The sequence below is a fragment of the Ptychodera flava genome, chromosome 16 (genome assembly GCF_041260155.1).
Source record: "Ptychodera flava strain L36383 chromosome 16, AS_Pfla_20210202, whole genome shotgun sequence".
NCBI classification, from domain to species: Eukaryota; Metazoa; Hemichordata; class Enteropneusta; family Ptychoderidae; genus Ptychodera; species Ptychodera flava.
This window is the reverse complement of record NC_091943.1, coordinates 37211232-37224238: the sequence shown is the minus strand read 5'-3', so window position 1 is coordinate 37224238 and position 13007 is coordinate 37211232. Positions and strand designations below refer to the sequence as shown.

The 13007-nt window shown below is 35.2% G+C and overlaps 1 protein-coding gene across 6 annotated transcripts in view; it reads left to right on the top strand.

Annotated features, from left to right (window-relative positions):
- Positions 1-13007, top strand: part of LOC139114751 (ras-specific guanine nucleotide-releasing factor RalGPS1-like) — a 62385-nt gene that overhangs the window by 34279 nt on the left and 15099 nt on the right. For all 6 annotated transcript variants that reach the window (XM_070676641.1, XM_070676643.1, XM_070676638.1 and 3 more), the window contains 4 exons: positions 1428-1610; positions 3156-3279; positions 4423-4505; positions 5060-5202. In XM_070676641.1, coding sequence (XP_070532742.1) covers positions 1428-1610; positions 3156-3279; positions 4423-4505; positions 5060-5202 — 533 coding nt within the window. The remainder of the gene's footprint in view (positions 1-1427; positions 1611-3155; positions 3280-4422; positions 4506-5059; positions 5203-13007) is intronic.

Here is a 13007-nt window from a genome sequence, read left to right as displayed (position 1 = left end):
ATACTTTCCTAGATACAGTTTTCAATGTGCTGAGTTACATATGTGTATGTATTCAATCAAATATGTATGCACGCAAATTGCGTTACTCAGATATTTACCCCAGATTACCCCTGAGTTTGGAAAGAAATGAATGTTTACATTTTAACACACAGTGTAAAATAACAAAGCTGAGTAACACTATTTCAATCTTCCTTGGGGTAAATCCTGTCTTCAACTGCTTTCAATGTAGTATAAAACAGGACATAAATGAAAGACCATTATCCTATGTCATATCAGTTATTGTTTTTTCCTGTCTTCCATTTCTTAACAATATTTCCCTTTATCAAACCTGTTGTGACAGAGGAGGAAGTCTTGATGGAAGTACCGATCATTTGCATTATATCAGTTAAACTTTTTTTTCTTAAGTGCCCACTGGAGCATGGTTGAAACAAATGGTTGTGAGAGCATTCAATATATTTAAAGTGAATTCAGATAATTGTCATATACCTGGAGCCACATTCCTGTGTAATGCTATGGGAAAAGACACCCTCATATTTGTGTAATAATTTTCCATATCACGCTCAGGCACGCTTTGCCCAAATATGGGCAAGCGTGTGCATTTCAGAACTAACTTCATTCTGGTAACTAACCAAGTTGCTATCAGCAAACGATCCATTTGTAAACAAAGGCAGCACAAGATTCAAATGTCTCCTCTGTTTTGATCGTATGGGCGACAGTGAAGTTAGCGAAATCTGGTGATATTCTCAGGGTTTTATATTAAATCCATAGTTGACTAAGCATACCGGTACTGTCGATGATGTCCGCGTTTTTTAAAGATTTAAAAGCGAAGTGAATATAAATTAGATCGAGTGTGATCATGCGACTGATAGCTAAGCCTAGCGGTCACCCATCGTGCAGCTTCACATACACGGTCATTTCTTAGAGAAATCCTCATAAAATTAAAGGCACAATACTTCTTTCAGTCAAGCTATTTGATGATGATCGCATCTCCCTGCTGGTGCAATGAAATTTACGATATGTTATACCACGCCATTCTCCTTACACCTGGATTTTACGCCTTAGTCTTTATATAAGTACATTGTTCTACAACTTCTTCAGGTCTACGTCATTATGTATATATTACGTGACTGGATACGACCATCTCTTTTCTGAAAAATTTACGAAAATGGCAATAAATGTTTGACATTGCATGAATTTCTATCTCCAGGTCTTTGCACAATATTTTAACTACATATTTATCGTTCCATAAGGTGTATATGGTTTTTGCAAACCTAGGGCATAGGGCATACGGGCCCTCACACGCTTTGACCCTTCCACCATACAATCTCGGTCCGCAAAAACCATATCAGGGCTGGCCATAAAGATTAATAATATTCAGTTTGCTCAGTTCAATTTAAGTCATGACATTTTTTCCACCTTCATTTCAGGTAAGTTTTTGGGTTGTCAAAGAGATACTGACAGCCCAGACATTGAAGATCCGTGCTGAGGTACTTGGTCACTTTGTGAAGATTGCAAAGAAACTGTTTGAGCTGAATAATTACCATGCTTTGATGGCCGTGGTGTCAGCATTACAAAGTGCACCAATCTTTAGGCTGATTAAAACGTGGGGAGTAAGTATGCATTCAGTGTTGTCATCAAGTATTGAACAAAAACATGGATAGTTTTGTAAAACTTACTTGAATATTTGAAACAAAGAAAGAAGCAAACTATGTTGCGAACAATTGTACCGGTAATATCATTGTCGAAAAGTGTATTCAACTTAAAAGTATTGCTTCAGTAAACTTTAACCATACTCTATGATAGAAAAAGAGTTTTTTGACATAATCTGTTCAATCCATCAAACACACTCAACACTTGTAAAGAAGTATGTAAATCACTATATTTGGTTTCATAAATACAATGATGTAAATTCTTGAGTTTGAAAACATTTAGATTTGACAATACAAAATCAATCTTGTTCTCTCTCAGTAAACAATCTCAGCCATTAACAATTCCAAACTATTTTCTGACAAACCAAACCACATGGTTGGTTGTGTTTTGTTTGGGCCATCTTGCATGAATGGAGATCCTTTTCAATTCAAACCAAAATGGTTGAATAGTACACTGATTGTAAATTTGAGTCTTTATAGTTGACATGATATCTCCAAGTCAAAGTCTAAAGTAGTAACCAAGGCTTGCAGTCTCTGTCTCTTTGCTTTCATCTCTCATTTTGAATCTACTGAATAAACCTGCACAAGGCAGTGAATATCTCATTTCAAATGAAGTCAGTGTGCCGGACAAGTTTTTGCATCATAAACAGTAAAGACAATAACCAATAGGCCTTTCACATTTCTGTGTAAATGTGTACAAGTTAATATTATTGCACTATACCATCATCATCCACAGTAGGATCTCATAGGCTTTACAGATTCTTTATCTGAGAAAACTGAAGATTTAAATATTTATAAAATGTATGAGGACAAAGCCCTACCGGTACTCGCTGCTTGCCAAACTGTTCAGTCATGCAGCTTGACATGAGTGTGTTGAAAACTAAGCCAATTTAGCCAATTAAGGCACCAATTTTCAACTAATCTATTATTTGTATGAAATTACCATTCCAGCATGAAATCACCATATTTGCTTTCATTACAAAGTTTCTTAGGCTATACAGATGTTGTAGCCAATGGGTCATGTTGTTTGATATTACTTCAGCAATAACCATGCAGTCCTCTACTAGCCTTCAAAGAGTTAAAGCAATACCGAAGGGTTCAAATTAATATGCAAAAATTGCTGAGGAGATTTATGTAATTTTGGTGACGACGTGGATCTATTTTTGATCAGTAAAAAGATAATGATGCAACTTTACAATCTTTAAACTGTCAGACAGCATGTTAGGAACTTGTTAGTAAGCATGTTGAATCAGTCAGTATTGTTAAAGCTTTCAACCCTAAATTTCCTTGTGTTAATGATCTGTGTAACCCTTGAAAACCTCTGGAATTAAACCATATGAATATTTATTCCTTTATTGCCATGGGTAAGATACTACACTAAACGGTGCCTATAGTCCTGTTTGAGTCACAATTTGTGAGTCTGAGAATTCTATACACCACTAAGTTAGAAACTGTTAGGATTATAGTTATTGATCATTGCGTATCTCATGTTTTTTATTCCAACAGCTTTTACACAGAAAAGAAAGACAGACATTTGAAAAATTAGCTGAGGTAATGTCAGAAGACAACAACCGAGAAAAATTGCGTGAACATATGAACACTGTGAGGCTTCCATGTATACCTTATCTAGGTAAGTTAGGCATTAGACTTCACCATAGCTCATGGCGTCTACCTTATATAGGCAAGTTAGGCGTTATTCTTCGCCACTGCTCATGGCATCTACCTTATCTAGGCAAGTTAGGCATTAGTCTTCACCACAAGTTAGGCATTAGACTCACCAAAGCTCATAGACTCTCCACAGTCGCTGTGCCTTGTTCTGTGCGCGCCCACGATGGGCCTGCATTCGAAGGCTGTGCAGCTGTGAGCACGCGCTGCCAGACACAGCGACTGTCGGTTCTTGCAAGTATATGAATATTCATAAGGGTAGTGACGTCAAAAGAAAAACCTATCTAACTGGGCGGAGAGAATATATACTAGTAGCTTGTAGACCTATATACGCGGTATGTTTTTATTTTTCATTTTTCATTTTATTTGGCTATGCTACTTGTCATTTTTGTTTTAATTAACGGGTGTGTGTAGTTCTATAAACTACCCGGATCAGGCAGAAATCCGACCGGTCGCTTGCAAGAACGTCCAGACCCTGGGATTCGCGTCGCGTCTCTGAAGGGCGCGCAAGTGTTCCAACAGGGAAGAACGCGAATCGCAGGGTCTCTGCCAGACTACAAAGCTCATGGCAGTTACCTTATATAGGCAAGTTAGGCATTAGCCTCACCATAGTTCATAACAGCTACCTTATCTAGGCAAGTTAGGCATTGGTCTTCACCAAAGCTCATGATGGCTGACTTTATAAACTTAGAATACCTCCAATGCGCCCCCTATTCAGAAAGTGCTGCCATTGTACAGAACAAGGAGTCAATGTACAAGCTTTAACATAAACATCACAAGTGTTTCTTGTAATGACAAATATTTCAGTGTGAATAGCAATTGCTCACATTTTCCATTTTGAATATTGTAATGAATGGTAACACAGTTTTACATTCTTGCACTTTAATTCATGCATTGATGTTATGATCAATCAAATTTGGGTTTAAAAGGGCAATATCTATGCCAAAATGTGAAGTCCAGCTTTTAAATATATTTACCTGGAATAACGAATGCATATTTAATGGCTGCCTATTTTCTAGTAAGATTTTTATTAGACATTTTTAGTGTTTTAACATCACTTTGGATGGTGACATGTGATAAAATTGAAATGACCATGATTGCTTTTCAGGCATGTATTTACAAGACTTGATTTACATAGATGTAGCTCATCCACATTCAGGGGGTTTAGAAAGTCAACAGAGATCATTACAGGTAAGAAGCAAACTGCCTCTTCTTTGCTATAAATACCCACCTCACCCATGTTGAAAATCATACCACCTCATCCATGTTGAAAATCATACAACCTGATAAATGTTTTCTTGGGTTCTATTCATTTCCAATTTCTTCAGAGTCAACTCTCCAGCTGTGTGAATATAATGTATCACAACCCAAAGATGGTGTACAGTATTGAAGTAACATGTGTACGGTAGTACAAGTACACACAACTTCTCCCACAAAAACTCATAAATCTTCTTTTACATATTCATATTATGGTCATGGGTCCATCGCATCATTGGACAAACTAATGTTCAATTAGAAATGTAGATGTTTCACATTCATTGTACATATACTTCGATGGTAAAGATCCAAAGCATTCATGGTTATTTTATGGCCATGCTTGTTTGTTTGCACGAAGAATAAAGTATGTGTGCATATTGGTTATCAGCAAAAAGTGTTTATGTTCATTTGTCTGTCTGTCAGCAATGTAGAGTCTACCACTTTCATTTAAACATCACCTAACATAAAATTGCCATTATTCATTTCAGATGAATAATATTTGCAGAATTATTGCTGAATTTCAACAGTCATCATATGAACACTTGCCAACGCTATGCCATGTACAAAATTATCTTAAATCAGTCAGATACATTGAAGAACTACAAAAATTTGTCGAAGAAGACAACTACAAGTGAGTTTCATGTATTAGTGTATTCTTCATCAAGTTCCACACATACCCTGACAACCCTTGGCATTCATAGAGGTCACAGGTCAAAGTTCCACACATTGCTTGACAACCCTTAGCATTCATAGAGGTCAAAGGTTTCACAGAGGTCATAGGTCAAAGTTCCACACATAACTTGACAATCCTCAGCATTCATAGAGGTCACAGGTCACAGTTCCACACATTGTTTGACAACCCTTAGCATTCATAGAGGTCAAAGGTTTCATAGAAGTTACGGGTCAAAGTTTTACACATTGCTAGATAACCCTTGATATTCATTAAGATCGTAGGCTTCATAGAGGTCATAGTTCGTGTAAGACAAGACATATTGCGATGTTCAAAAGTAGGGTTCTCATTTTGTATGATGGTCATGGAATTACATGTATTAGATATTTATATTATTACCTCCCATTTGCCATACATATATGGCAATTGGGAGGTTATATGGTTGAAAAAAGTCTGTATGTGAGATGTCTGTCTGTATGTATGTATGTATGTATGTATGTATGTATGGATGTCTGTCCGTCCAACGCAAAAACTCAAAAACCGCTGCACGTATTGAGCTGATTTTTGGTGTAGTGATGCCATATATGATGTAGATGTGCCGTTGTTAAAATGAACTTTTTAGTCCCATAGATATGCTAATGAGGTAGAAAAAAAAGCGAAAATGGTCAAAAATCAATAACTCAGGAACTACTCATCTGATCATTGTCATATTTGGGTTTTAGGTACCTTGGGCCCAACTCATTTAAACATATAGATTTGATGTCAATATTTGATGCTTTCTATTTTTAATGATTTTTTTTTTCTTTTTTTGCCATTTTAGTAAAAAATCTTTTCCTCTTAAACCAATGGTTGGATTGCTTTAAAATTTGGCATGCAGGTACCTTGTGAAAACTCAAAATAGAATTCATCAAAATTATGGCACAATTTGCAAATTTGTATTTTTGGGCAATTTTGCCATTTTTGTTTAAAAAATCTTCTTTGAAACTGTGTATGCCATTACTTTCTAATTGGGTGTGCAGGTTCCTAGGAGTGACCTGAAGATGACTCTCTGAACTCAAGCTGAAATTTGCAAATTTTGTGGTACTTTTTGTCATGCTTTCAAATTTGGTACATAGGTGAAATGTAGTAGGTCATTCATTCAAAGTCAAGTACTGCCTGTGTGAATGAGCAGATTATGATTGTGCTGTTCCAGGCTTAGGTGCTATTTATAGGAATGATGCAATGTTAGACGGTAATTGATGTTTACTGAATTTGACTACATTGTAAGTAACTCTTGTACTGTATAAATCCTATCAATTTACCCAGAAAAAATAATTAATATGATTTTAAATAATTGAATTAGTGAGGATATCAACAAAGCCAAAATAATTTTAGTGTAGAATTATTAGAAAGTTCAACTTTTTTGACAGTTCATGGTGAAATGCTTACGGCATTTTCACAATTGAGTGTACAAAGTAGGGGTCAAAAATGGCCAAATTTCAACCTCATTGTTTTAATGTGAAAACCTTACCAGGACTTAGGTACATATGCCACATATATAGTGCAGAAATGGTTTCGCACAAACTGTCTTAGTTCCATAATAAACAGGCCTTCTTTATCGTACCCTTACATGGGGTACGGACACTACACAATTTAGAAAATTAAGAAAATATTTTGCACCATTGCAAAATTTAGGGGAGAATATACAATACTTTTACCAAATGCAAATCAATACAGTTAGCCTTACATCATAAAATGACTTTTGTAGAGAATCTTTGAATTTCACCGGGTGTATACAATGCTTGTTCTTCAAAGCAAAACAAACGAAACACTTTATTTTTGAAAGAACAACGAACACATTTCAATTATTGCTTAATAATCTTCCAAAGTGAATCCCAAAACTTAAAATGATAATTGGCAGCATGCATAGCTATGATATATAGCATTCTTTCATATGTTAGTCCATGTTGGAAAGACACATCAAAATATTTCATAAAGTATGTACAAGGGGTACGGACACTACAACACCAGCCCAAAGCAAACCTGTACTGAAGCTGATCATTTACATCAAGTGTAGAAATAATAGCTGATTAATTGATGAAGAAACATGGTTTTCTTTCCATTTTGCCTTATCATGTAAACTTTTCACCACAGAGTAACTAATTGAAGATTTTATTATCTGTATTTATGGCTCATGGTTTAATGTTATTCTGAGAACCATACTCAAATATAAATTTTGCATCAACAATAAGAACAATTTTTGAAAACTTTTAAGTTTTTTGATAAAACAGTAAAATCATCAAGCTATAAAATTTCTAATATTAACCCCACTCACTGATTAATAGTTGTATTTAACTAGTTTGTGGGGTGGGGTACGGACACTACACAACATGCATTAAAATTGTTTTCTACTAAAGTTAAGTCTGAACTAAAATTCATTGAACAAAAAATAGCAATGCTTGTACATGTGTGTTGACAAGCCAAATACTGGTCAATATGACATGATACTGGAAGAAAAGACAACTGTTCTTAAAGACAGATCAATAATTTTGAAAAAGGTCAAGTTGCAACATAACAGTTGTATCAGTGGACCTGCAGTCAAGATAACATTTTATCAACAAATTGCTTGATGTAGAAATATGTCATTTTAGTACTTGAAATAATGAAATTTACCCTTCATGAGATGAAGTGTCTCTTGTCAATGTCATGTGTAGAGAAACAAAATTGTTTTATCTTATAAGTCAACTGAAGGAAATCAACCCAGCACACAACTGATTCACTGGATTCACTGAATAATCAATTCATATATTCTCATCTATCGCATAAGATTTGATATTTGGTATAAAGATGACTTAGGATATACTTAGATAATTTCATATGGCTTCAGGAAAAATAATAAATTTGTGTTTTGGAGGCAATTTTTGCAAATTTTCGATAAAAAATCTAAAAAAAACCTGCTTGTCTCATAGCTTTGTAATTCGGTATATGAGTCCCAAGACACAAACTAAGCCAACTTATTTCTTCAAACTTGGGGGGGAACCATGGCAGGAATTTTGTATTTTTGGAGCTAATCTTTAGTCTGCGACCTTAAATAACCTATACCAACCCCAGATATCTTGTAAGACAGTTTTGTAAACTGTGAAAACAATGTAGTCATATTTGGTATCAATTTGTAGTGAAAGTGGACCAAGAAAACAAATCTGATGTTATTTATGATATAATATAGTGGATCAGCTTTAGCTAATATTTCGTTGCGGGATACCCAAACACTGATAAGAGATTTGTACCCACAAGAATGCCATGTGGCAAGATGCACTCTACTGTGAATACAGACTCCAGTACATGTCATTTTTACATTGAGTAGTTTATGTCAGCACTGGGCCAGCCCAGGTTTTGAGTCAACTCAATATTGTCAATATGGACACTCTAGGTCAGGCCAGAAGCGGTCTAGTTTTGGCTGGGCAATAGGGGAATCCAGTACTGCCTCAAAATTTGGGTCATGTCTGGACCCAGATGATCCCCAACTGAACCTAAAAGTTTACTCTCCAGTTTGTATCATTCCATGTTCTCAACACAATATCTTCCCACCAGGTTTTGCTCCACAAGTGGGACCACATCATCTGATTAACATTACTTGAAAGAAAGGCATTAGTTAACAAAGACATCAGAAACACTGTGCACTGGTTACATGCATTTCTGTACAATCTGCAAGTCCAATTCTGTCTCGCAAAGTTCATGAAACCAATACTGGAGATGTCTCTGCAGTTCAAGTGTCATATAGCAGTTTGATTAATTCTTTTTGGCAAAACTAGGCAGGTCCTGTAAAATGTGAAGGTGAACCAAAGTTTTTCCCCACAGAGGATTATTGTAACCTTGCCCAGGTCCGACCTAAATTTTGTGAATGTGAACATACAGTAGTATCTGTCTTAGTCCAATCATTGTGTTTTAAATATAAACATACAGACAGTTGACAGGCCATTGGTTGATTAAGTAAATCATCACAGTATGGAGGGTAGCGCAGTGCAACTCATAAACATGATTAAGAACATGAGCAATTTAGGATGATGTCATGTCACTCCCCCAACGCAAACAGATTAAACAACAAATTTGACTACCTAACTCCCTGACACTATATAAATTTGTTCCTTCCAAGGTGCAAATTTATCATGGATCATTGAACAAATGACCGTGTTTTTTCTGCTATTGATCACAACTTTCAGCTTTTTGTGGACAATCATGTTGACTTCCAACACATTTGCTTACAATAATTGTCAAATTATAGTTATACATTTTATCTGAAACCAATAAATATTCACATTTTGAGTCACACATACTACTCACACAACTGGGAAATAATTGAATTTTTTTTGACTGACGTCCAACATTTGATATCATTGAAGCTGTTGGTAGTTTCATTCTTATCAGTTTAGTTGGTGTGTATATTGCACCTTATTATTCCGACTCTGTCTGTGTATTACTTTAATTTGATATCCAAACATTTCAAGTTTGGGCCACCAATTTTTACTGTTGATCTTCAAAATTGAAAATTGGTCATTAAAACGGACTACTGTCTAAACATTGAAAATTAAAACCTTTTGCAAATACAAATAGCACTTTTTGTTCGCAAGTGAAAAACAGGAAACAGGAACATGTACTTCGTTTTTTTAGATGCGAACAACACTATTTTTTATATTTATGCAAGAATCATTTTTATCACTAATGCTATTGTATTCATTATGGTTTTGCCAAAAGCTGATTCAAACATATCCTCTGATTTCTCTCAAATATCACAGCACAGTTATTTCAGATGCTAGGCCAGTGAGTTGTTGAAATGTCTATTTCAAGGGGTTTTAGCTAACTGACTGCTATGCAAGGTGTATTACCGCAGAGTTGTAGATAATGTAAGCTCAAGCCTCAAAAAGTAATGCATCACATGTAATGACACTTACGGTTCTGTCTGTGGCCTCTCAGCTAGGCGACTGATGCCGTATGTTGTGGGTTCGAATCCTATTCAAAACTAGCCGTATTTACTATACTGGCACATACTGTTGATATAGAGATGTACTTGCACTGAAAGGCATTGAGCAGCATCAAGTTATTGCTATAAATTTGGCATATTTAATGAATGATCATCTCAGGAACCCCTTGTCTAATAAACATTGACGTTTCAAGACTTTTTATCCAGTCGCCTGATTGTATAAGAGTCCACCTTATGTCAGAGACAGATAGCAAAGAAACTAAAGTATAGGCTCTGATGGCAGTTTTCTATGTTGGCTATTGATTAATATCTGTGTACCGGTATATAGGGATGGGTTGGGGGTGTCGGTAAGTATGAGCCGAAATTAAACATTTCTTCTGCCATTAGAATAGGACCTGTGCACTCACTATATCTGGTAGTATACTACATACATGTTCCATACCATCCATGTATATTGTAGCTACAAGGTCATTGGCACTATTTTTTATCCAGGGCAAAATTCCTGTACAAAAACGTACTGTATGTTGTGTTGACCCCAAAATGACCTTATTGAATCCATCTGTCAATTGAAATTACATTTTAGTGTTTGACTTTACACTGATTATACATGGTTACATTATAATTAAACCACTCAGCAGTATACTAGGGGTATATCAAACCTTTTACTTCTCAGTAAAATCCAATTAGTGTAATCCACTGGAAAAGGAGTACGGACACTACATGGGGGGTACGGACACTACATTTGGCCTATAATTCATCTATATTTTTTTAAATGGTGATTGTCTAAGATGAATGCATATATCATTCATCTATACCAAGTACTACAATATGTATTTTATCTTTGTTTGCTGAAAGCCTAATATAGGTGTGGAATTAAATGGTGGGGTACGGACACTACATACATTTCCGGAAAATTTAGGCTAAGTCTTTGGCAAATTCTTGAAAATAAACGAATGGATGCTTATGACAGTAGAGTTTATTACAGTACTTAACAGATACCTGCAATGGATTTTAACAACATTTTACAAAATAACTGTAGATTAGAACCAAGTTATACACTGGGTTAATTGTCCATAATGAAAAACGCAAAAATCCGTAACGATGGGCTATTTTTGGATTTATTAATGGTGTTAATCAACTAGTGAATAGCATACCATGGCGCTACTTACTACTTGTATTAGACATCCTTAAGACCACACAGAAAGAAAAAACATGTACATTTACTAGAGTTTACATTATGAAAACAGCATTTTCTTAAAGTTGAAAAATGCAGTGTACCTTCGTAACAGTCAAATTTGACCATTTTCACACCACAAAAAATGTCATATCTTTGCCAAACATGGTCCGATTTTTGTAATTTTTGCTTTGATTTGCTCAGAAAATCTTACTCAAAAAGCTATTACAAGAGTAAATATATACTGTACAATAGTTTTTTAGAATTTTTTCCGTAACACTCAAGAACAAAAGTTGGTACACTCAATTGTGAAAATGCCGTTACCATCTTGGAGGATTAAAACATGTAAAGGCAACTTTCCTGAATCCCAGCTTTGACATATTCTGAACCGTCATATATTGTGCTCTGTATGTTATCTAAAAGAAATTGCTCATAATAGTTTGTCATGATAGGTTGGTCACATAAATAGAGATAGAGAAAGTTCCAATTTCCATTTATGGTTGACTTGGTAAGGATAAAATAAAATTACTTTTTGAGGAAAAAAATAGAGTGATCAATTAAAAGAGTGGTCAAAGTGATAGGGTTTTTATGGTAAAGCTGGACTGTAAGATTCCTTATGTGCTATTTATAGCAATTATGCAATCTGTGTAAACAGTGCAATGAAAGTGTTACATGATTCCTTATAATGCTTTTGATGACCTTGAACTTCTTAAGTTGCAAACATTTGTCTCTTCTGTGTGCTTTCTCTGAGTACCTACAGGCTCAACTTATTCACAGAACTTACTTGCAATGTTAATTTGAAAGTTAAAATGTGCTTGGTTAATAGGATGAAATACTGATAAAGATAACCAGCTGAAGATTCTTTATAACCTGACAGATATGCTGTTTTTTATGACGTAAATGTTGATAAGCAAATCTTGTTTACTTTAATTAGAATGTAATTAACTCTCATTTATATTATTATAAGCAGTAGTATCAAGTTGATCAAGCTAATATTGACAAGTTGGTCGGCTGTTGGAGGTTAAAAGCTGTAAAAATAAATGTATTCATGTATGCATGTCTATCTGTTTGTCTGTCTGTCTGTCTGTTTGTTCATAGACCTGCGTTTTTTGGAGGGTCTATGGTCTGTCTGTCTGTATGTATGTATGTATGTATGTATGTATGTTAGTTATTATGTGCGGATGTATGTCTGTCGACATTAAAAACTCCTAAATCGCAGCACCTACCATCTTAGTATTTGATGGACAGGTGCATCGAGGGGTGGAGATGTGAATTTGTTGAAAGAAACGAAGGGGAAGGGGGAAAAAGGAAAAATCCTGCAAAATGCTAAAACTTTGTAACCACTGGCCAGATTTGGTTGAAACTTGGTATGCAGGCTCTTTATAGTGACTTAAGGTACATTTCTTCAAATTGTGGTGAAATTTTGAAAGTTGTATTTTTTGGGCGATTTTCCCGTTTTTTGTCAAAAAATCTTTTCTGAAAGCACTCATCCCATTGCCTTGAAAACTTGTATGTATGATCCTAGGGTTGACCTTTGTCAGATTTGTTCAAATTGTGGTGAAATTTTCATATTTGTGTTTTTGGGGCAATTTTTCCCATTTTTTGTCAAAAAATCATTTTCTCCCAAAGTATTAC